General features: G+C 46.6%; 1 protein-coding gene across 1 annotated transcript in view; it reads right to left on the reverse strand.

Moving 5' to 3' along the window:
* The window catches only part of NUDT3 (nudix hydrolase 3), a 102,398-nt gene extending 83,494 nt beyond the window's left edge, over positions 1-18,904 (reverse strand). The window contains exon 1 of the mRNA XM_049765290.1: positions 18,799-18,904. Within this exon, the coding sequence (XP_049621247.1) occupies positions 18,799-18,897 (99 nt within the window). The 5' untranslated portion in view covers positions 18,898-18,904. The remainder of the gene's footprint in view (positions 1-18,798) is intronic.
* Positions 18,905-25,136: the final 6,232 nt, after the last annotated feature.

Raw genomic sequence — 25,136 nt, forward strand, 5'->3', positions numbered from 1 at the left:
GGTTCAGAAAAGATAGCTCAGAGTGTGAGAATGCATAGTGGTCATACACAGAGAACCCACTTCTACCCTCGCACCATGACTTACCCCCCTACAGCAGGACCAAACATCCATTATCACTGGGTGCCTGAGAAACCTCTTGGAAAAATAATAAAAATTCTTGGAAACTTTTGGGGGCCTCCCCGTGATGTTCTGGGGGGCCCAGGGTCCCCTTCCAGAGATTAGCAGCAATTAATGTGATAACTGGAGGACGCAGTCTGGGTCACCTGGGCCACCGTGGCCAGGACCACCTCCTGCAGTGACACCTGGTGATATCTGGAGGTCCCGGAGCTGTATGTGGACTGTGCTCAGGGGACCATGTGGTACTAGGAATAGAACTAGGGTGCTGCTAATGTAAACACTACATCTTAACCCCAATCACCACAACCTCTATAAACTTGTTTTGGGGGAAAAGATTTTTTTTTGTTTGTTTATAGATTGATTTTCTATAAGTCCAAGCTGCCAAGAAGCTAGGAATTGCCTTCTTCTTGCTTTTCTTTTACCGGGAATGACATTGGATTCTATGTGTCAGACACTGAACTACATGTTCTATGTATCCAAGGAAGATTAAGTAAAGTCTTCCAAATAGAAAGATAAAGCTGTTACCTCCATTTCGTGGAAAAAATGGGGTCGAGACAAAGTGCTTACTCAAGAACTCCAGGCTATGCTGAAAGTAGCACTGGGCCTCCCCTACCAGGGTGTCTGACTCTAGGACCCAAAGTCTGAGTCACCAGACAGCTCAAACGCCACAATGAGTCTGGACAGAGGCTTCAACCCCAGGAAGTTCATTAGACTACTCTGACACAGACATGTTTCCAAAGGAAATGAATAGAAGAGTTCCTTTTCCACCAAGAAATACCAGCACTCCCATTTTTCTTGAAACACCTAATCTTTCTCTTCCTTCTTTCTGCGGAGAGAATTGTATAAATATCTGCCTCCCTCAACTGTACCTTAAAAAGGCAACAAAACCTCAGCTACTACAATAAATGTTCAAGACAGCAGGCATGGTGAGGACTATAGCCAACGGCAGAAGGATGGGCGGTTCAGGGCAGCCGCACCCAACCCTGACCACTGCCATCATTTAGGAATGCTGGCCAGTGCCGACAGATCTTCTGTTTTTCAAAAAGAAACCTAAAGACCATACTTCTTATTTGAAAAATTTCACTGTGAAAGGAGAGGAAGGAAAAAGGGAAAGAAAAAAGAAAAAGAAAAATTTCACTGTGAAAAGGACTTTCTGGTGGGATTGATGTTTGAACATTTAATGCCTGAAATTATTGTATTATGAACAATTGGTAAATCAGTTATAATCAAAATAAAATAAAATTACTTCCCAGGGGCCAAAGAGATAGTACAGGGATTAACGTACTCTCTCCACATATGGTCCCCTGAGCACAACTTGGAGTGACTGTTGAACGCAGAGCAAGGTATAAGCTCTGACCATTGCCAGGTGTGGCAACAAAATCAAAAAAAATTTTTTTTAATTTAAAAGAAGGGGTCATGCGGTCAGAGAGGTAGCGCAGAAGTAGGGCGTTTGAATTGCACATGGCCAACCTAGGACAGACCCAGGTTCAATCCCAGCATCCCAAGCCTGCCAGGAGTGATTTCTGAGCACAGAGCCAGGAGTGATCACTGCTGGGTATGGCCCAAAAAAAAAAACAAAAACAAAAAAATAAGGGGTCAGAGAGAGAGTAGTATGTGTTTGCCTTGCACACAACCAGCCCCAATTCAATACCTAACACCACATATCACCGCCAAATACCACCAGGAGTGACCCAAGCAACAAATAAAGAATAAAAATAAGATGAGTTCCCATTGTTTACCTGGCCCAATATTCTTGGCATCTACCCAAGTGCAACCATGACACCCACTTGTAGGCTTACAGACTCCATAAAATGCTCCCGACACTCTGGCTCATCTTCGTAGACTCCTTCAAATTCCTATACACACTTGTCTCCATCTAATTATTGTACACTCCAAAATGCTTCCTGGCAACAAGTAGAGGCTCTTCAGGAGTTCAGATTCTATATTCCACACAAACTCCTCAATGTGAAATACCCCTTACAGATGCCAAATTACTTCCTTAGTAATAATAAAAATAACTTCCTATTTAAAAGATAAATCCCAAGCACGCCACCCACACACATCCCCTTCTTGAGATGTGGACTTTCATGCTGGGCTGTGTCCAGGGGTTCTCTCTGTCTTTGGAGAAGCCCAGGCTTTCTCTTTAGCACCTTACTCATTATTCTTTTTCTTATCCTCTGCCCTTCTTCGGTATCTCTAAATAAAAGCCTGTTTTTCCTTAATAAAAAAAAAAAAGCAAAAGAAAATTTACTACTTGGCAGACAGATGACCCAAGCTAGTTCCGTATCAAGCAGTTGCTAAGACTATGAAAATATATAAAAATATAATTATTGGGGCTGGAGCAATATCACAGAGATAGGGCATTTGCCTTGAATGCAGCCAACCCAGGATGGACCCCAGTTCGATTCCCAGCATCCCATATGGTCCCCTGAGCCTGCCAGGAGCGATTTCTCAGAACAGAGCCAGATGTGACCCTGAGCACCTTCAGATGTGACCCAAAAGCCAAAAAAAAATAAAATAAAATTATTGCACACAGAAATTACCTTTCTATTGTTTTGTTTTGGGTGATATTCAGGGCTCACTCCCACCTCTATATTCAGGGATCACTCCTGGGTTTTTGGGCCCCATCTAACAGTGCTCAGGGCTTACTCCTGTTTGCCTTGCACGTGGCAGACCTGGGACGGACCCGTGTTTGATCCCTGGCACCCCATGTGGTCCGCTGAACCTACCAGGAAGATTTCTGAGCGCAGAATCAGGAGTAACCCCTGAGCACTGCTGGGTGTGAGCCCCCCCAAAAGAAAATCTTGGGAAGAACTCAGCCCTGCAGTGGTCTGAGTAAAAGCCATGGGTCAGGATAACTGACGTAAGTCCAACAAACAAAAAAACTAATAAAAACACTAAATTACTTTTGGTATTCATATTCCAGTCATTCTGGTAACTTTTTTTTCTATTTCATATTGTGCAGGGACATTGTACTGTGATGCTGAATTCTTTTTAAGTGGGGGGGCACACTGTTCTCAGAACTTATTCCTGGTTCTGCACTCAGGGATCACTTCTGGCCAGCTCAGTACACCATTTTGGATGGTTACCTGCCAGGCAAATGCCCCACCCACTGTACTATCACTCTACCCCTATGCTCTTTACATTGAGTTTTCATCACGTCCTGCTGTGCTGATATTCTGGTGGGTGGTAGGAAAAGACAGAAAAGGAATGGTCTGTGTCAGCAAGAAAGGAGCCACAGTTCCACTCTAAATTTTGCCTGCTCCCTTTCCCACAACTGGCTAAACTAAACTGAACTAGATCAACTTGAGATGGGACATACTTTGGGTTTAAAAAAGGGGCCAGAGAGATAGCACAGCAGTAGGGTGTTTGCTTGCATTCAGTCAATCCAGGACGGACGGCGGTTTGAATCCCGGCATCCCATATGGTCTCTGGAGCCTGTCAGGAGCGACTTATGAGCGCAGAGTCAGGAGTAACCCCTGAGCGCTGCCAGGTGTGAGCCCCACCCAAAAAAAAGAAAAGAAAGAAGAAAAAATAATAAAAGAAATACAACATGACAAAAACATGAATTCAGGGGCCGTGCGGTGGCGCTAAAGGTAAGGTGCCTGCCTTGCCTGTGCTAGCCTTGGACGGACCGCGGTTCGATCCCCCGGTGTCCCATATGGTCCCCCAAGCCAGGAGCAACTTCTGAGCACATAGCCAGGAGTAACCCCTGAGCATTACCGGGTGTGGCCCAAAAATCAAAAAAAAAAAAAAAAACATGGATTCAGAGGCCAGAGAGATAGCACAGCGGAAGAGTGTTTGCCCTTGCATGCAGCCGACCCGGGACACACTGGGTTAGATTCTTGGCATTCCATATGGTCCCCTGAGCCTGCCAGGAGCGATATTTGAGCCAGGAATAACCTGAGCAGCCTGCTCAAAGAAATATAGATTCAAGGATCGGAGAGATGAAATGAAGGTAGAACATTTGCCTTGCATGCAGAAGGTCGGTGATTCAAATCCTGGTATCCCATATGGTCCCCTGAGCCTGCCAGAAGCAATTTCTGAGTGTAGAGCCAAGAGTGACCCGAGTGCTGCTGGGTGTGACCCAAAAACCAAATTAAAAAAAAAAAAAAAAAGAAATGGATTCAATATACAATTGATTCTTTATTTTATTTATTTATTTATTTGTTTATTTATTTATTTTTGAGTCACACCCAGCAGCACTCAGGGGTTACTTCTGGCTCTATGCTTAGAAATTGCTCCTGGCAGGCTCTGGAGACCATATGGGATGCTGGGGTTCGAACCACCGTCCTTCTGCATGTAAGGCAAACGCCCTACTTCCATGTTATCTCTCCAGTCCCGCAATTGATTCTTAATTAATTTGGGGCCACTACATGTTCCGAAGCCTTTAACTGTTGCCAATGTTTTCCAAAACCTATATATAGTTACACAAACCAGAGTTTAAGAATCATCTAAGGCTGGGGAAATAGCTCCAAGGACTGAAGCATTCACTTTGCATGCCGGAGGCCGGGTTCAATCCCCAACACAACATGGGCCCTCACTACAGCTCCACACCACAGTAATTTTGTCCATGGCCCCCACACATACACGCAGCAAGCACAGCCAGGTATGGCCCAAAATCCAACCCAAAACTCAAGTACAACTAAGACATGCTTTCTGCCTGCTTAAAGAAGTTAAGATAAGGGCCGGAGCAATAGTCTGGCTGATAAGGCACCCCTATATGGTCCTCTGAACCCACCAGAAAAGATCCCCGAGTGCAGAGTCATGAGTAACACTTGAACACAATGTATGTGGTAAAATAAATAAATAAATAAATAAATGAAGCCATAAACCAAAAAAGTAACTATTGAAAAGTCAAAAGCATTCTAGTGACTTGGGTTTAAATACAATGAAAAAAAAAAAAGGAATGTATTTATTATATTACATATTTTTTGTTTTCTGTTTGGTTTTGGCTCACACCTTGCAATGCATGTCTTAACCCCTATCCTTGTCTCTCACTCTCTTCCCACTCACCCCTAACCCCCTCATGCAAATCCAGACGAGTCCAGAGTGAGAAATAGGGTGGCTAGGAAACATGCAGAAAGGCGACTGACTGCATACCCTCCATACCTTTTTATTCTGTTGTTAAAAAAACGATTTGGGCAGCTTTAACCACACCCACAAGAGCAGGCACCATGTTCGAATTAGGCCAGCTCCACAGACTCATTTATATGTTTAAATGAGTTTACATGTACACTGTGAAAGACTATGGCTACCCAGCCCACTCACCACAAAGTTGGCCATCTCAGGAAAGTGTAGGACAAGCCCTCACTTCGATGAAGCCACGCTTGCTGCCTCTATCACCCAGAATCAGTTTCCCGATGGCCTTGCCTCATCAATGACCCTCTACTATTCCCTGTGAGGGTGCTGACTTGACCACTCTTTAGGTATGCCAGTTGTTGAGCTGATATTTTTTTTTTCGTGTTTTTTTTGGGGGGTCACACGCGGCGGTGCTAAGGGGTTACTCCTGGCTCTATGCTCAGAAATTGCCCCTGGCAGGCTCGGGGAGCCATATGGGATGCCGGTATTCGAATCCCCATCCTTCTGCATGTAAAGCAAACGCTTTATCTCCATGCTATCTCTCCGGCCCCTGTTGGCTGATATTACCAGGACTTTTTGAACCTAGTGTTGTCACTCTTCCCTGTATATTCCTTCTTCTTGGAAAGCCTGGCAGCTTTCACCATGCCCACAAACACAGTCACCATGTTCAAACCAGGCCTTCTTCCAGGATGTCCTGCAGCTGAGTTTTTTGTCTGTTTTGGTTTTTGAGTCACACCTGGCAGCGCTCAGGGGTTACTCCTGACTCTATGCTCAGAAATTGCTCCTGGCAGGCTCTGGGGACCATATGGGATGCCGATATTCGAATCACCGTCCTTCTGCATGCAAAGCCTTACCTCCATGCTATCTCTTCAGCCCCTGCAGCTGAGTTTATGTTCCTAAAATTCATCGTATCGTAAGTTTGAATTTCTGGACAAATGCATTTGTTTTGATGCTGTCTTCCCTAAAGAAACACCCCATTTAACAGACTGGACATATAACAACAAGAGTTTACTAAGCCACCTGTCATTGTATTGATTATTTCATTGGCGATACAATAATTTTCACAAATGAGCTTACTGTTATACTTTCTCTTTTCTTATTTTTTTGTTTTTGGGTTTTGGGTCACACCTAGTAGTGCTCAGGGGTTAGTTACTCCTGGCTCTGCTCCCAGAAATCACTCCTGGCAGGCTCAGGGGACCTAATGGAATGCTGGGGACCGAACCCAGGACAGCTGCATACAAAGGTAAATGACCTACATGCTGTGTTATTGCTCCAGCCCCATCTTTCTTTTTTTCTTTCTTCTTTTCCTTCTCTTGCATTTTATTCTTTTTCTCCCCTCCCTTTTTGTTTTCAATAACTTTGCTTTCACTTATCTGAAAACAAATGTACTACGATCTATTATGTCAAAAAAAAAAAAAAAGATCTACTATGTCGGGGACCAGAGAGATAGCACAGTAGTAGGGCATTTGCCTTAGACGCAGAAGGATGGTGGTTCAAATCCTGGCATTTCATATGGTCCCCCGAGCCTGCCAGGAGCAATTTCTCAGCGTAGAGAAAGAAATAACCCCTGAGCACTGCTGGGTGTGACCCAAAAACCAAAAAAAAAAAAAAAAAGATCTACTATGTCAACTACATGTCATATTTTCTTTAACTAAATTTTTTTAAATAGTCTATCAATTTCATCTTTATAGAAAACACACGGGAAATTTAAAGGAACCATGCTAGGACCAAACAGCCATATGAACATTGAGTGGAATTAAAAAAATGATCCGACGGAGAGAATGTTTTTATTTTATAAGACCATGAATAAAGAATTGTGTTTACTTCATCCTCAAAAAAAATAAAAAAGGAACAATTTAAAAAAATTAAATAAAACACACAAGAGAAACTTAAGAGTTTATGAGTGCTTTCTTTTGTCATGTCTACAATAATTGTATATGATTTTACTGTACTGCTTCAAAAATTTTTTCTAGTATTTTCAGTTTAGGGGCCTAGCCAACATTGCTCAGGTGTTGGCCTGAGCCAGGAGTACCTGGCTCTACACTCAGGGATCACACTTTTGGCAAGCTCAAGGAACCATGTGGGGTGCTGGGGATTGTGCAAGGTAAATATCCTACCTGCTGTACTTTCACCCCAGTCCCTGAACTACTTTTTCAAAATTCCACATCTCCCCATTATTTCTTCTGTTCCAGAAATAGTACATGACGGAGAGGAAGACTTAGCCATATGTCTTCTTTCCAACCAACCAGAGGCTTGAAGACCTGAGGGATCACACCACTATCAGCTACGGTGGTATGGTGGCCTGGAGAGAATCCATGGAGGATAAGCTACCAGTGAGAAGGAGTGATCCGCTGAGATCCCTGGAAGCTCTGCCTGCCAGTTGGCTCAAGGTTCTCCAGATTTGCAGCACTATTCACTTCAGCAGTGGCCCTAGTCCTCACAGGGTTTATGGTGCAACCGTTTTAAGTGTCAGTGGACATGGGCAACAGGAAGCTGTGGCCCAGCTTGGGAGAGAGAGCACTGCTATTAGCCTGTGCTTTCCACTGTCCTCTCTAGCTCTGCCTCCAATCATGGTCTTGACTGCTCCCACTGAGCTGCCTCTGCTGCTAGCTCAGCACCACCCCAGTCTCCAGAGCCTGTACAGTCAGCAGGCCTGCCTTGCCATACATATCTTTAGCATCTTGAACAGTGTTGTATTTGCATAGTGCCCTTACAAAGTAAGTGTTCTTTCTGACTAAAGGAAAGGGGGCCTGAGAGATAGCACAGCTGTAGGGTGTTTGCCTTGCACGCAGCCAACCCAGGACGGACCTGGGTTCAATTCCCAGCACCCCATGTGGTCGCGCCCCCCCCCCCCCCCCCCCCCGCAGCCTGTCAGGAGTGATTTCTGAGCGCAGAGCCAGGAGGAACCCCTGAGCACCGCCGCCGGGTGTGGTCCCAAAACAAAACAAAACAAAACAAAAGAGTATGTAGAAACTTCAGAGGTTTTTCTTTTCAGCCTCCACCTACACCACACTGGCCTGCCTTTAGTTCTTCCTCCCTGCCAAGTTCCTCCCTTCTAGGAGCCTTTAACTGCTCTTCCTCCATCTTGCCATTCAGGAACTACTCGATCAAAATCTGCCAACAAGCCCCTCCACTAGCAATCCCAAAGCACATTCATTCCCTGCCCGGCACCCATTACTGTCTACAATCATCCTTCACCCATATTTCACATTTACTGTCTCCCTGCATTTGTATCAGCCTTCACAAGAATAACAGGGGCCCAGAGTACGCGATAGTACTGCAGGTAGGACTCTTGACTACACACACAGATCCAGTTTAATACCCAGCATTGTTTATGGTCCCCCTCAAGTCCACCAGTAACTCCTGAGTGCAGAGGCAGGAGTAAGACTGAGTGAGGTGTGCCCCGCAAAAGAAACAATAAAAAAATTTAAGTGTCAACACTGTTGTAAACATATCATATAAACAATAATATTTTGCTGAGGAGGTGAGAGAATCTAGAGATATTAGTGGAGGGACACTGTCCCTGGTGGATCCAGAGTTGAAACACTATGCCAAAAAAACTCTCACCAACAACCTTGTAAATCACTGTGACAAAATAATATTTTTTAAAAAAGGACTCTTCTGGGGCCGGAGTGATAGTACAGAGGGTAAGGCATTTGTCTTGCACATGACTGACCCAGGTTCAATTCCCAGCATCCCATACGGTCCCCCTAGTCTGCCAGGAGTGATTTCTGAGCACAGAGCCAGGAGTAACTTGAGTGCTGCTGGGTGTGGCCCCCAAACAAAACAAAAAACCCTATTCTGCCTGGTTCACCTCTGTCTCCAGGTAACTTTCTTCTGGACTGAAAGTCAATACTCAGCAAAAAATTGTGAAGAGGGGCAGTAGCAATAGTACCGAGAATAAGACACTTTTTGTGTACATGGCTGACGTAGGGTCAATCCCTGGCACCCCATATGGTTCCTCAAGCACTTCCAGGAGTGATTCCTGAGTGTAGAGCTGGAAGTAACCCTTAAACATCACAGGGTATAGTCCCCCAATTAAAATACACACACATGGGCCCGCAGAGATAGCACAGTGGAGTTTGCCTTGCAAGCAGCCGATCCAGACCAAAGGTGGTTGGTTCGAGTCCCGGTGTCCCATATGCCCCTCCCCCCCCCCCATGCCTGCCAGGAGCTATTTCTGAGCACACAGCCAGGAGTAACCCCTGAGCACCACCGGGTGTGGCCCCCCCCCCCCAAATACACACACACACAATGCTAAACAAATGAGTGAATGCAAGACTCAGATTATTCCAGAGCCAGGGCCCGGAGAGATAGCACAGCGGTGTTTGCCTTGCAAGCAGCCGATCCAGGACCAAAGGTGGTTGGTTCGAATCCGGGTGTCCCATGTGGTCCCCCGTGCCTGCCAGGAGCTATTTCTGAGCAGACAGCCAGGAGTAACCCCTGAGCACCGCCGGGTGTGGCCAAAAACCAAAAAAAAAAAAAAGAATATTCCAGAGCCAGAACAATAGTGCAGCAGTACTGAGCAACTGAGCACTGTCAGTGAGGTCCCGAAACAAACAAAAAGAATAAGCATATTCTCCATCCAACGAGCAGGTTTCAGGAAGGCTGTGGGGAGATGTGAAATGTGGGTTCTCTGGCCAGCTCCCTCAATACTAAGGGCAGAGATTCCCAATATCCTAACATCCCAAGGGTTTTAGGATTTGATCACAAAGTTTCCTATAACTGTGTATATTTTAGTACTAATTTAAAATCTGAGGACTTTATTTCCAAGTTTGATTGTTTCTTTTATCCACATATCTTTACTTGCCTACGATGGTTCCTTTGTTGTTTTCTATGTTAATCTCCTATATTAAACCAAATGCTTAAAAACTCACTACCCATAAATGCTACATCTTGTTTCTTTCAATTTGACATATAAAGAGAAAATGGATAATCTGATTACCTTTTTATCTTATTTAACGTAAATTACCATTTGATTTGGGGTGGAGGAAATGCCAGAAGGTGCTCAGGAATGACTTTTAGTGGTACTTGGAGAACCCTGTGTCATGCTAGGGAATCAATCGAAGGTCAGCTGCGTGCAAGTGCCTTAACCTCCGTTACACTGTCTCCAGCTCAGAAAAAGTTATCATCATCCCAAGTCATCTCCACTTCCTATGCTAGCTAAATAGGAGCTAACATCTTTTCTAATGCGGTGTTTTACATCCAGATTTACACTTACTGCTATAACGAGATCATGAAGACTTGACTGAAGTGTGTTTGGTATGTTTTGTCTACTTATTTAGTAAAAAGGTTTTAGGCTCTCGGCAAAGGGAACTCCTTTCCCTCAGGACTGCCAGGGCTGGGTATCTGTGCATTCTATTAACTGGCAGGATTCCCTGGATGAGAAGGTCCACAGTCTCAATTTCAATATCTGATCATAGTCCTCAGTGTCCTCTTATGGGACTGGCCAATGAAAATCAGAACATTTTTATGAACTAGTATACATAAACACCTTTGCTCTGCTCCTCAAGATTATCTGGTACAGTGTCACTAGCATTTTTGGATATTTTCAATCCTTCTACCAGACTATAAGAGTCTTTTATTTCTTTTCTTTTCTTTCTTTCTTTTTTTTTATTATTATTTTTTTGATTTTTGGGTCACACCCGGCGTCGCTCAGGGGTTACTCCTGGCTCTGCACTCAGAAATCACTCCTGGCAGGCATGGGCGACCATATGGGACCGCCGGGATCCGAACCGTCTGTCCTGGGTCAGCTGCATGCAAGGCAAATGCCCTACTGCTGTGCTATCTCTCCGGCCTCCAAACCATAAGCTTCTTAAAGGCAAGAATAACGTGTCCATTCAATCATTTGTTTACATGATCAAGTAATATTGCAGGGGGCTGAAAAGAAAGCACAGTGAGAAGGGTACATGCCTTGTATGGTGTCCCAGGTTCAATCCCTGGCTTCTTTTTTTTTTTTGGTTTTTGGGTCACACCCAGTAGTGCTCAGGAGTTATTCCTGGCTCTCCATTCAGAAATTGCCCCTGGAAGGACGGGAGACCATCTGGGTTGCCGGGAACAGAACTGGGTCCCTTCTGGGTCGGCTGCATGCAAGGCAAATGCCCTACTGCTGTGCTATCTCTCTGGCCCCAGATAGTGTTATTTGATAGAGGGGGTTCATGAATCCCTTTTATGATAAGTTGAAAATTAAGCAGACCAAACTGAATGCTGTATGTTATATACACAAACCATAACATAATATAGAGAAAAAATGGTACAGAGGTCAGTGTGATGGAAAAGAAAGATGAGTAAGAAGAATGAGTAGGTCAGAGCCATGGCCAAGGTCTTTACACATCATGGTTATGAATTTCGATCTAGAACAGCGATAAAACTCGAAGGAAAACATATGTCTTGCACGTGTGATGTCCTAGATAGGCTCACACACACACACACACACACACACACACACATATACACACAGAGAGAACAAAATTAGGCTGTTTTTACGAGGGGAGCAGAGGATATCTGACTGGATATCTATGTTAGAGAATCACTCTAGAATCACTGTGGGAAAGAAGACTTCAGTAAGGTAAGAGCAGAAGTAGGGAAATGAATCAAGAAGATAAAGCAAGAAACAAGAGATAGTGCGAGAGAATAAGGTGCTTGCCTTTCATGTAGCTGACCCTGGCTTGATCCCTGGCACCACATATGGTCCACTGAGCACTGCCAGGACTGATCGCTGAGCTCACTGGGTGCGGCCCAAATCCCAGTCTCCACCCCACCCCAAAAAGATAAGACAAAAATTCCAGGGTTGATTTTAGGGGGAAAAATATCAAGGCTGAAGACAGACATCTGAAATTCATCAGTAAAATAAGGTCTCTAAAGAAAAGGCTGAATATGTATGCTTTGCTGGTGAGAGGCCTGGATTTGAGCCTTGATAACACATGATCCCCCACCCCCCAAACACCACCAGGAAAGACCCTGAGTTCTGAGTCAGGAGTACTCCTTGGCACCACCAGATATGGCTCCAAACCAAAAAGAAAGGGCTGGGGAGATAGCTCCAAGGGCTTGAGTACATGCTTCACATGCCCTAGGTTTGCTCCCCAGCACCAGGTGGTAGGTACTCCAGTCACTTCCAGGACTGCCGGGAGCAACCCCTGAGCACCAAAAGCAGGGGAAGTCCAAGAGCACAGCTAAATGTGCCCCCCCAAATATGACAAAAGCCAGAAATATGAGGAGGAATACAATAATTCTAAGATGCAGAATTCAGAGAGGAAGGAGAGAACTAGAAAGCCCTAGAAGGTGAAGCACCTATTTTAAGAAAGGAACATGGTGGGTCAGAGTGATAACTATCACCGTTGGGCACTTGCCTTGCACTCAATGGACCTGGTTTCAATCCCCAGCACCCATATGGTCCCCTGAGCCCTCCAGGAGTAACCACCGGGTGTGCCCCGCCCCCCAGAAGAAGACAGAAACAATCAGACAATATAAGAACTGAGAATTAGGGCCCGGAGAGATAGCACAGCTGCGGCGTTTGCCTTGCAAGCAGCCGATCCAGGACCAAAAGGTGGTCGGTTTGAATCCCGGTGTCCTATATGGTCCCCCGTGCCTGCCAGGAGCTATTTCTGAGCAGACAGCCAGGAGTAACCCCTGAGCACTGCCGGGTGTGACCCAAAAACCAAAAAAAAAAAAAAAAAAAAAAAAAGAACTGAGAATTGGGTCACCATATGTGGTCAATCTGTTCGGTTTGTTTTTAGGGCCACACTCAGCTGTGCTCAGGATCTACCTCTGGTTCTGAACTCAGAGATCACTCCTGGCTGGGTTTGCCGGACCATATGTGGTGCAGGGGATTGAATCCAGTCTAGCTGTGTGCAAGGTCAAGCACATTACCCACAGTACTATCTATCTCTGGCCCTTGTAGTTCATTTGTTGATTATTTTGAGAGCAACTTCAATTGGGATCACAGAAAAGAATATCTGGGGACCCAAGGGAGCAACTCAGTAGCTCAAAAGCTGGTCTTGTTACCAAAAAAAAAAAAAATAGAAAAACAGGTAGTGGGAGAAATGTCTGCCCAGTTGATATTAATTAGGCAGTCACAAGGGAAAATGCTGGGACACACACCCCCTCACTCTCACTCTAACAAATGACCCATCTCACCATGTACCCTTCTTAGGCAATGTAATAGTGACCAATGACAAAGACACGCCACAAAAGACACCCCACCTTCTAGGATCTGGTGGAAGCCCTTCGTCACGGTTAGCATGGCTGGGACTGTCATGGGAGTTTCCTCCCCTCTCCAGCACCTGAGGGAAGGTGTGGTCCGCTGTGACGTCCTTCCCCGGCCCCTCTGGGGGCATTTACACCAACAAACAGGCCACTGAGGACCTCCAATGTCAGTCAGCTCCCAATTCCACCCAGAGGAGCAGTGTACCACTCAACAAAAAAAAAGCTAACACTCCTATAGGACCATTTGTGAAAGCAGGTTTAGCTGCTTGCCTTTTGTATTAGGTTTTGGGGCCACATCTTGGCCAGGCTCTGGGGCTATTCCTGACTCTGTGCCCAGGGGACCATACTCAGTGTTGAAGAGGGAGTAATAACCAGTGGGAAGTGGCCTGCCCTCCTGTACTACCTCTATGACCCTAAAAAGTTTTGAGGACCTTTGTTTTTGCACAAGTAAGGCCAGCGCTGTAGGACAGACCAGGCGTCCCATATGGTCCCCCAAGCCAGAAGCGATGTCGATGTGTGAGCGCATAGCCAGGAGTAACCCCTGAGTGTCGCTGGGTGTGGTCCAAAAACAAAACAAACAAAAAAGTTTTTTGGCCACTCCTGGCAGTACACAGGAATTACTCCTCACTCTAATGCTCAGGGATCACTCCTGACAGTCTCAGGAAACCATATCGGATGCTATGTTCAAGGCAAATGCCCTACTTCTGGCTCCTAAAACGTTTTACTACCCCCATAATGTTTTAATAGTTTCCCTCCCCTTCCTTTTTGTTGCAATGACAAAGGAACATACCCACTTGGTTGTAGAACTGGGGATGCCACCAATAAAGGCAATGGGATTGAACTTGTGACTCAACATCCTCAACTTCTGAACTACTCCCTGACCCCTTCAACTAATTTTAATGTATCATTCCTAGTGTTCCTGACTTCCTGTCATCATACACTCTAAAAAAGGAACGGGGAAAGACTGAACTCGGGCACTGGGAGTAAGAACAAACAAACAAATCAGTCCACAAGCAAATGTTTTTTTTTTTTTGTGGTTTTTGGGTCACACCCGGCAGTGCTCAGGGGTTATTCCTGGCTCCAGGCTCAGAAATTGCTCCTGGCAGGCACGGGAGGACCATATATGGGACGCCGGGATTCGAACCGATGACCTCCTGCATGAGAGGCAAACGCCTTACCTCCATGCTATCTCTCCGGCCCCAAGCAAATGGTTTTTTGATGGACTCTTTTTTTTGGGGGGGAACACACTGGGCAGTGCTCAAGGGGTTACTCATGGCTCAGCACCTCTGCACTCAGGTATCACTCTGGACAAGCTCAGGGAACTTTATGGGATGCTGAAAATCAAACCTAGGTTGGTAGAATCCAAAGAAACTCTACCCACTATTCTATCTCAACCCCTCAGGAACCATATAGTAGAGGGATAAAACCTGGATTGGCTGCATGTATGGCAAGTGCCCTACTCACTGTACTATCACTCTGGCTTCTATCGTCTTTTTGTGACAAAAACCAAGAAGATATGGCAGATTAAAAAAATATAATGTGGTCTTGGGGCAAGAGATAAGACATCTGCTTCGCCCACGCTAACCTAAGGACAGACCGCAGTTCGATCCCCGGGCATCCCATATGGTCCCCCAAGCCAGGAGCGATTTCTGAGCGCATAGCCAGGAGTAGCCCCTGAGCTGACATTGGGTGTGTCCCCCCAAAAAATATAATAATGTGGTCCAAAACCAAAAGCATATATACATAATATAACTTACTTGCTAAGTTTTACTAAGAGAATAAAGATCTTAACAACTTTGAGCCCATTACTGACCTGCAGGGTAATTTTCTGTGATAAACAATAACCATCATGCATGACCTGGGCTTTCCAGATCTAGTTTTTATTAAGAAATACAAAAACTGGGCCCGGAGAGATAGCACAGCGGTGTTTGCCTTGCAGGAGGCCGATCCAGGACCAAAGGTGGTTGGTTCGAATTCCCGTGTCCCATATGGTCCCCCGTGCCTGCCAGGAGCTATTTCTGAGCAGACAGCCAGGAGTAACCCCTGAGCAGTGCCAGGTGTAGCCCAAAACCCCCCCAAAAAAAAGAAAAAAAAGAAATACAAAAACTACATGAGTCAGAGGTACAGTAGTACAAATGTAAAAAAAAAACCTTGAAGACTTAACTACTCATTCCCTCCTCAGTCTTTATCATGTTGCTGGACTTACGTGTGAGTTTTTTTAATTCAATCATTTTAATTTGAAATGCTCACAACAAAATCATTCATTTGCGCTCAAATTTCACTAATTCAGTCTACTTAATTCCACTGCATAATCACAGTACAATGAACATGAACCAATACAGGAATAAGCGGAACTGACTATAAATACACAGTTTGGGGAGAAACTAGGGTGGTCAGTGAATAACAAGCATTCATTCATTAGGCTCAAGTGGTGGAGGAGTAAAAGACAGTACAGCAGGCTCAAGGCACTGTAATGAATATTAAGTTACATCACGCCCCAAAATTAAAAAACTGGAACTTATGAAAATGTCAGCAACAATTAGTAAAGTCCGCAAGGAAGGCATTTTCCAGCTGTTGCTTTCTCTTTACCAAATGAAAAAGCTCCAAATGTTTGGAGAAAAGGAAACTTCACTTCATGATATTGTTTGTTTGTTTATGTTCTGTTTGTTTTTCCATCTCTCCGACTAGAAGCTAAGCTCCTTGGCTGTCTCGTAAAGTACCACAGAACTTGACACTTGGTGAGTGTTCACTGAACTTGCTGAATATGGCCACATACTCTTAACCTGGGTCAGTACTTCAGCTCTTACTGCTGGCATATAAATAAAACTTTCTGGGATTTAAAAAAAAACAGTCTAAGGTTTGATTCATGGCCCTGTAGCTGCTAATACAGTCCATCTCCTTTTCTTTATGTCATATGTAGGTTTTTTCCGACAGGTGATTAAATTTAAAAGTCAGAGCCCTATTTATACTTAATAATGCTAATAATATTCGGAAATCCTAGCTTGGTGAAAGCCATTAGTACACATTTGAAAGTAAAATTGGGTTTCACACCTTAGTGAGCTTGGATTTCGGATTCCCACAATGTGCGGCAGCAAATACTTCCAGTTTCTGCCACTTCTATTGTGAACATAAAAAGTTCTGCTGGAACTCACAAATTACTTCCCTTCCAACACAATTATATAATCTGAAAGTTGAACAGCACCCTTGAGATTATATTGTGGTGTAAAAACCCTTTTCAATTACAAGATCGTATCAAAAATGACTCAACTCTTTGGGGGCAAGAAGGCATGTTTATTTTTAAATTCCGTGTTCCAGAATACTGTACCCACAATAAGATATTAATACACACTTGTTAAATTGCACTGAATGAGACGCAGATGGGCCCATTTCATTAATTTCTAGCTCTCTGCTTTCAGTGGTTACGTCCACTGCATGGGTAATTATACATTAGCATGAATCTTCTGCTCATTAACCAATGTTCAAAAAAGAAATTTAAAAAAGAGGCCGAATACTGCGAATGTGAGAACATTAAAAAGACTTGAACAGAAAACGGAAAATGAGTTTCTTCCTTAGTTTGCTTCTGAGGTAAGCTTTTCCAGTTCATACAAAATACTCCCACGGCCTTCATTTCTAATATGTCTTTAAAAAAAAAAAAACAAAACAGAACAAAATAAAGTCTTGCATCATCCATACAACTAAATGATACCATCCTTCTACTCCTAATCGGGATGCTCCCAGACTTTCAACCGTACTCCAGTAATAAGACATGTTATTATGACAATCAGTTTTTCCCAACAGTTAACAGCTTGCGATCCCATCTGATTTCCCATAATGGGATCCCGGTAATGAAGAGAACAAAGCCTCTACACCAGCTAACTCGACTTCACTGGGATGCAGCATGGATTCCAAACTACCTAGACGGGCGCAGCGGGGCACCAAGGGTACAGTGCAATTGGGGATTCTGATAATAAAGGCGAGGCCACAAAACACACCCCACATTCCCCAATCCCCATTTTTGTCTCGACCAAGGGAGGAGAACAGCGACGAGAATAGGAGAATGTCTCAACAGCACAAAGAACGTCTCACCTTCTTCCAACAAACCTCCAAAAAAGAAAGGTGGGGACCATCCTATTCCAACCTCCCAACGCCCAGGCCCTCCTAAACGAGGCTGGACAGCACCTCCTGGCAGTCTGGGCGGTCTCTTTCATCAGGGCTTCTTTCCAGAACTAACGGCTCTAAGCAAAGTTCCCCCTTTCCTGCCCCGCATTTCAACAGCGGCTGCATATGCCAGCCAGTCGTGGAGGACCCGCAGATTGGATTTCAGGTCCTTGCATTGTTTCCAGTTTAACTGCCATTTTAGCAAGCAAGGCCCCGCCGCAGAGGCGCGTTGGTCCCACAGGCATCTATCTATCTATCCATCTATCTGGGGGTGCAAGATTTCCAAAGCAGCGAGTAATTCTTTGTGGGCTCGCAAGAAAAAATAAATAAATAAAAACCATGCGCCTGCTCGGAATTCCCTTGATCACCCCAGAAACGGCTTGGGGGGGAAGCTGAGTTGCTGGGTTAGTTTTGGTTTTTTTTTTTTGTGTGGGTTTTTTTTTGTAAGCAGCCTATGCAAAAATTAAAAATTTAAAAAGGGCACACACTCACACACACACACACACAACTACAAGAAGCATTTCCATTTTGCTGCAAGGTCGTGGAGAAATGGGTTGGGAATGCAAACTAAAATCAAATAAAATCAATCTAAGTAACGCTTTCGGCCTACCCGATGGCAAGTGCAATTTAAATGGGGGGGGGGGGTCGGGCCACAAAGATCAGCTCACCCCACCCCGCACCCCTAAAAGCCTCATCCTTCCTTTCTTTGCTCCCTCGGGCGACGCGCCCCAAAAAGACGGTGGACATCTGGCTGGGCTTTTTGTGCACGCGATCCAAGCTCGTCCTCCGCGCGACCCCTCCTCTCATGCACGGGGACCCCCCGAATTTTGCCGCCGGGTCCCCCCCAAAGCGAATGAAGAGAAGAAAGCCGTGTGTGTGTGTGTGTGTGTGTGTGTGTGTGTGTGTGTGTGTGTGTGTGTGTGACAAGTGCGGGGGGCCCCGGTCCCCAGTCCCCAGGTCCCGGTCCCCGTGGCCGGCCACGCGCCCCACTGACAGCCAGGGAGCGGCGGCCCAGGGCCCGAAGTTCGCGAGCACCGGGCTGGGACCGGTTCGATCCGGCGGGGACCGGTTCGGTTCGGTTCGGTTCCGCCCGGTTCAGTCCGGTTCGGTTCCGCCCGGTTCGGTTCGGTCCCGCCCGGTTCGGTCCGGTTCGGTTCCGCCCGGTTCGGTTCGGTTCGACCCGGTCCGGTTCGGTTCGGTCCGGTTCGGTTCGGTCCGGCCCGGCCGGCGCCTCACCTCCTCCTCGCTCTCGCTGCGGAAGCACAGGCACGCGGCCCGCTTCTTGTAGCCGTCGCCGTCGTAGGTGCGCGTCTGGTTCGACTTGAGCTTCATCATCGTCCGGCGCGGCGGCGGCGGCGGCGGAGGCGGTGGCGGTGCGGCGAGGGAGCGGGGCGGTGCGGGGCGGTGCGGCGGTGCGGGCGGGCGGGCGGGCGCGGCGGGGAAAGCCCGCTCGGGAGCCGGCCGCGCGCGCGCCTCCGGAGAGCCTGGCCTAGGCGGCCGCCGCTCGCTCGCTCGCTCCCTCCCTCCCTCCCTCCCTCCCTCGCGCTCCGGCTCCTCGCTGGCTCGCTGGCTCGCTCGCTCCTCGGCTCACCCGGCTCGGCCGCTGGCCCGCCGCGGCCGCCTCATGCCCCCCGCCTCGGGCTCCGCGCCGTCGCCGTCGCCGCGGCCGCCGCCCCCTCAGCCGCCGTCGCCGCCGCCCCCTCAGCCCGCGACGGCCGCGTCGCCATCTTGGGCGCGCTACGTCAGCGGCGTAAGGGCCGCGCTACGTCGGCGGCGTAGGGCGCGCGCGGGCCGCCCGGCGGCGCTGCTGCGCTACGTCCGCGGTGGAAGGGTCCGCCTACGTTAACGGCGTAAGGCGAGCGCGTGCCTTCCGGAGGCGCAGCCGCGCTACGTCGGCGGCGTAAAGCCCACGCGTGCCGCCCGGCGGCGCGGCCTTGCGCTCCCGGCGTAGGCAGCGTTCGAGAATCGCGCCCTCCCCCTCTCGCGGCGTAAACGAGCGTCGGCCCTGCGAGGGTCGCGCGGCCGCTACGCCGCGAGCGTAAGGGCGGTGGGAGCCTGCGTGTTTGCAAGGAGAAGAGGGGAAGGTTGCGGGTTCGGGGCCCGCGCGCCCCCCGCAGACCAGCCGGACAGCCGCGCGCTTTCTCTCTCAGTCGCGGTCTCTCATGCCCAAGGTCACGGCGCCCCATCGCGCTGCGCGCCTGGGAAGGTCAAAGCGGGCCCGGCCAAGGTCCATCTATCTTAGTCCTGTCTGGGAAGAAGTGGGGGTGCGGGCGGGTGCCATCGGAGATGCCCGGGGCTAAGCTCCTTGCAGAAGGAGCAAGTCCGATGAGAAAAAGCGTGTTTTGTTCTTGCAACCCATCCTTGGGGGCAAAAGCAATGGCTTCCTCTTAAGGGAAACAGGAGAGAGAGAGAGAAAGCAAGACTGGACTGCCAAAAACGGGGTGCCCGCGCGTGTGCAAAAGAAAGGGAGCAGGGCCTTGCCACATAGGGTCCCCCTGAGCACTGCTGACTGTCGTTTAAAAACTAATAATAAAATAATAATTGTAATGAATTATAAATGATAAGAATAATCATTCTTATAGTGTAACATGATTCTGTCATGATGATAATTTTAATAAATGATAAGGATGGTCATTATAATAACATGATTGTTGTTATCATCATGAGAAGGTCATTGGATAACCATAAGCCTTCCTTGTTAAGGCTTCGTTGTTTCTGGTAACGAGCAAGGTATGTATATATGTCCTGAATCTTCCACAGAGTCTTCACTTACAGGTGCATAGCCAGATGTGCACAACCAAGTGTGAACCTGTGAACGTGCTCAACTCCGTGCAAAATCCTGCGCAGGACTGCCTCCTCTGTGAAGCCTTTATCACCTCTTTTCCATTTGCTTCTCTTGAGCAGTCAGGAAGGTATCCGAACTGGGAGCCAAACAAAGGCAAGATGGCATCTCAGTGACTCTGTCTTTATGCTTGTAAAATAAGGACCGTAAAGCCAACTGGGCCCTGGCAATTCCTAAGCACAGAGCCAGGAATAATTCCAGAGCACAGACCGCGTGTGCCTCGCCCCCATAAAAAGATACGGCGTGTCAGCTAGTTTTGGTCACTCTTAGTCCGCCAAGAATTTCCCAAACTGGGGCCAGAGTGATACCAAAGTGGGGTAGGGCATTTGCCTTGCACGTGGCCGAAGCGGGTTCCATTCCCAGCATCCCATCCATCCACCGAACCTGCCAGGAGTGTTTTCTGAGCGTAGAGCCAGGAGTAACCCTTGAGTGACGCCTGGTGTGGCCCAAAAACAAATAAAATAAAAAACCCCAAACTTGGTCTTTGTGTCTTGTTATCTCTTATGTCTCTCATTTATTTTTAATAATATATTTATTTAAATGCCGTGATTACAAACATGACTCGTTGGGTTTCAGTCACAAAAAGAACACCCCCCTTCAGTGCAACATTCTCACCACCAGTGCCCCCATCTCCCTCATCCCACACCCCTTACGTATCTCTAATTTAAAATAAATGATGGAAAAGCAAAGTTCCGATGGTAGGAATATCAGGCGCATTGTCAAAAATTTGAAAATTCAGGGTGGGAGCAAGAGTACACGACCTTCTGAGCACTGCCAGGAATGAATGAATCCTGAACACAAGCCAGTAGGAAGCCCTGAGCACTGCCAGGTGTGACCAAAACACACATACACAAACCCACAAGAAAATGTTTTTAATTCAAAAGGGTTGGGAAAAAAATACCTTTGAGCACATTCTGCAGAAATTAATATCCTGTTTTATTCCTGCTGCTTCCATGTCATTAAGTATATTGGTTTTTGTTTGGGGGAAGTAAAATAGTTTTATTGAGGAAAGATAGTAAGTCCAAAGAGAATGTGTGACTCTCCAGAGAGAAAAGAAAAAAAGGCTAGAATTCCGGAAAATTCTTGGCACTGAAGCGCACTGGCAGAACCAGGGTGCAGTGCTGTAAAGGCAAGACGGTGCAGCTGGAGTTGGTGTTTGAGTGAGCTCAGAGTGAGGGATTGTTGTTTCTTAGGCACCATTTCTTTTCTTTTCTTTCTTTTTTTTGTTTTTGGTTTTTGGGTCCCACCCGGCAGCGCTCAGGCATTATTCCTAGCTCTATGCTCAGAAATCGCTCCTGGCAGGCTCAGGGGACCATATGGGATGTCTGGATTCGAACCACTGTCCTGCGTCTAAGGCAAATGCCTTACAGCTGTGCTATCTCACTGGCCCCTCAGGCACCATTTCTTTTTTTTTTTTTTAATGCATAATTTTTTTTTATTTAAACACCTTGATTACATACATGATTGTGTTTGGGTTTCAGTCATAAAAGGAACACCACCCATCACCAGTGCAACATTCCCATCACCCAAGTCCCAAATCTCCCTCCTCCCCACCCAACCCCCGCCTGTACCCTAAACAGGCTCTACATTTCCCTCATACATTCTCAATATTAGGACAGTTCAAAATGTAGTTATTTCTCTAACTAAACTCATCACTCTTTGTGGTGAGCTTCCTGAGGTGAGCTGGAACTTCCAGCTCTTTTCTCTTTTGTGTCTGAAAATTATTATTACAAGGGTGTCTTTCATTTTTCTTAAAACCCATAGATGAGTGAGACCATTCTGCGTTTTTCTCTCTCTCTCTGACTTATTTCACTCAGCATAATAGATTCCATGTACATCCATGTATAGGAAAATTTCATGACTTCATCTCTCCTGACAGCTGCATAATATTCCATTGTGTATATGTACCACAGTTTCTTTAGCCATTCGTCTGTTGAAGGGCATCTTGGTTGTTTCCAGAGTCTTGCTATGGTAAATAGAGTTGCAATGAATATAGGTGTAAGGAAGGGGTTTTTGTATTGTATTTTTGTGTTCCTAGGGTATATTCCTAGGAGTGGTATAGCTGGATCGTATGGGAGCTCGATTTCCAGTTTTTGGAGGAATCTCCATATCGCTTTCCATAATCAGGCACCATTTCTAATTTCTACCTATTTACTAGAATCTTTTGTAGAAATGTTCCACCATCATTGCACCATTTACCCATTGTTAAAAACTTAAGTTTTGGGGCTGGAGAGATAGCATGAAGAAGGTCTTGCATGCAGAAGGTCAGTGGTTCGAATCCCAGCATCCCATATGGTTCTCTGAGCCTGCCAGGAGCGATTTCTGAGCATAGAGCCAGGAGTAACTCCTGAGTGCTGCCAGGTGGGACCCAAAAAAACCTTAAGTTTTGTCTTTGTCTCAAAACAGCAACTAGGGGCCAGAGAGATAGCGTGAAGGTAAGGCGTTTGCCTTGCATGCTGAAGGATGGTGGTTCAAATCCCGGCATCCCATATGGTCCCCCAAGCCTGCCAGGAGCGATTTCTTAGCAGAGAGCCAGGAGTAACCCTTGAGAGCTGCCGTGTGTGACCCAAAAGCAAAAAAAAAAAAAAAAAAAAAACCAGCAATCAATAACCTTTACATCAAGGGGCCATTTGCGGCCCTCTGTACAACATTTTGTGGCACTGCCCTAGAGAAATCTTTTTTTGTTTTGTTTTGTTTTAGTTGTTTGGGTCATACCCCCCAATGTTCAAGGCTTACTACTGACTTTACACTCAAGGATCACCCCGACTTTGCCTCCTGCGGCCCCCAGGTAAATTGAGTTTGAGACCCCTGCTTTACATGAATCCATCTCAAATGGCCAACAGAAAAATTTTCAGATCAAGGGGTTGGAGTGTTGGTACAGCTGGTAGGGAGTTTAAGTGCCTTGTACTAGGCCGGCCCAGGGTTCGATGCCTGGCATCCCATATTGTCCCCTGAGCCTGCCAGGGGTAATTTCTGAGCAAAGAGCCAGGAGTAATCCCTGAGCACTGATAGGTATGGGCAAAAAAGAAAACCTATCAAGAAGGTAGGAACATATGTCTCTTGCCTGTTGCCAAAGCAAATAGAATAGATGGATAGAGTTTGTGGTTGGTCTTAAATTCCTTTCTCGGGGCCGGGCGGTGGCGCTAGAGGTAAGGTGCCTGCCTTGCCTGCGTTAGCCTAAGACGGACCGTGGTTCAATCCCCCGGTGTCCCATATGGTCCCCCAAGCCAGGAGCGACCCCTGAGCATCACCGGGTGTGGCCCAAAAACCAAAAAAAAAAAAATTCCTTTCTCAACTTTTTTTGTGGGGGAGGGTTAGCCACACCCAGCAGTGCTCAGAGGACCCTGTGGCGACAGAGATGGAGTTGGCCACATTCAGGGAAACACCTTAACTACTGTGCTACCTCTCTGACCCTCCTTTCCCAACTTTTTTCACACCTATTTGGATCCAAAAGCCCACAGTATTACTCCCATATCTTCCCTTACTTGCACTAATGACTTTCTCTTCCTTTAGGAACATTTACAAGAGATCAGCCCTTTCCTGGAAGACAGTGAATATATACGAACTATGCGGCCAACCTGAGATCAATCACTGCCATCCTACATCATCCAGAGCCCGCCAAATGGGATCTCTGAGCAGAGAGCCAGGAGTGAGCCCTGAGCACAGCCGTGAGTGTGGACCAAAAGCCAAATAAACAAATAAAATTGAGGCCAGAACTTGAGTACAGTGGGCAGGGAATTTGCCTTGCACATAGCTGACCTGGGTTTGATCTCCAGCATCCCATATGGATTCCTAGTTTCCTGAGCATCATCAGGCGTAATCCCTGAGTGCAGAACTCGGACCCCTGAACACCACCAGTTGTAACCCAAAACCAAAAGAATTTTTTTTTTAATTAGGCTGGGAGAGGCTGGAGAGAGCACAGCAGTAGGCATACAGTCAATCCAGGACAGATGGTAGTTTGAATCCTGGCATTCCATATGGTCCCCCAAGCCTACTAGGAGTGATTTCTGATCATAAAGCCATGAGTAACCTCTGAGCGCCGTTGGGTGTGACCCCAAACCCCCCCCCAAAAAAATTAAAAATTAGGCCGGGGCCTGAGATAAAGCACAGCAGTAGGGCGTTTGTCCTGCACACGGCCAACCCAGGACAGACCTGGGCTCAATCCCCAGCATCCCATATGATCCCCTGAGCCTGCCAGAAGCGATTTCTGAGTGTAGAGCCAGGAGTAACCCCTGAACACTGCCAGGTGTTGTCCAGAAACAAAAACAACAACAACAACAACAAAAAACCCAGGTGTGTCATGTGCAAGTAAAGTGCCCTACCCGCTGTGCTATTGCTCCAACCCCATCCTCCATATATTTCAATACTGACTTCCTAGTAGGAATGCACCAAATTAGATGTGAAATTATCATGGAAGTCACCTAAGCTCAACAAACAAAACCAACAACAGAATGATCAACTCGCAGCCGACAGCTTGTAAACCTTCAGACAATGACATAACGACCCCATTGGGAGGTATAACTATTTTCATACATTTTCTTTAGATGAAATTGTTTTTGAATAATTCCATTACCATTCAGCTGTAACAACAATATTAAGTAAATTATTTGTACTTGCCAAGGGACAGACTTGGGGGAGGGTGGAACGTTGGGAACAATGGTGAAGGCAATGTTACACTGGTTGTGGGATTAGTGTTGGAACATTGAATGCCAGAAAAGCTGTATTGTGAATG

This window comes from Suncus etruscus, chromosome 18 (genome assembly GCF_024139225.1).
Source record: "Suncus etruscus isolate mSunEtr1 chromosome 18, mSunEtr1.pri.cur, whole genome shotgun sequence".
Lineage (NCBI taxonomy): Eukaryota > Metazoa > Chordata > Mammalia > Eulipotyphla > Soricidae > Suncus > Suncus etruscus.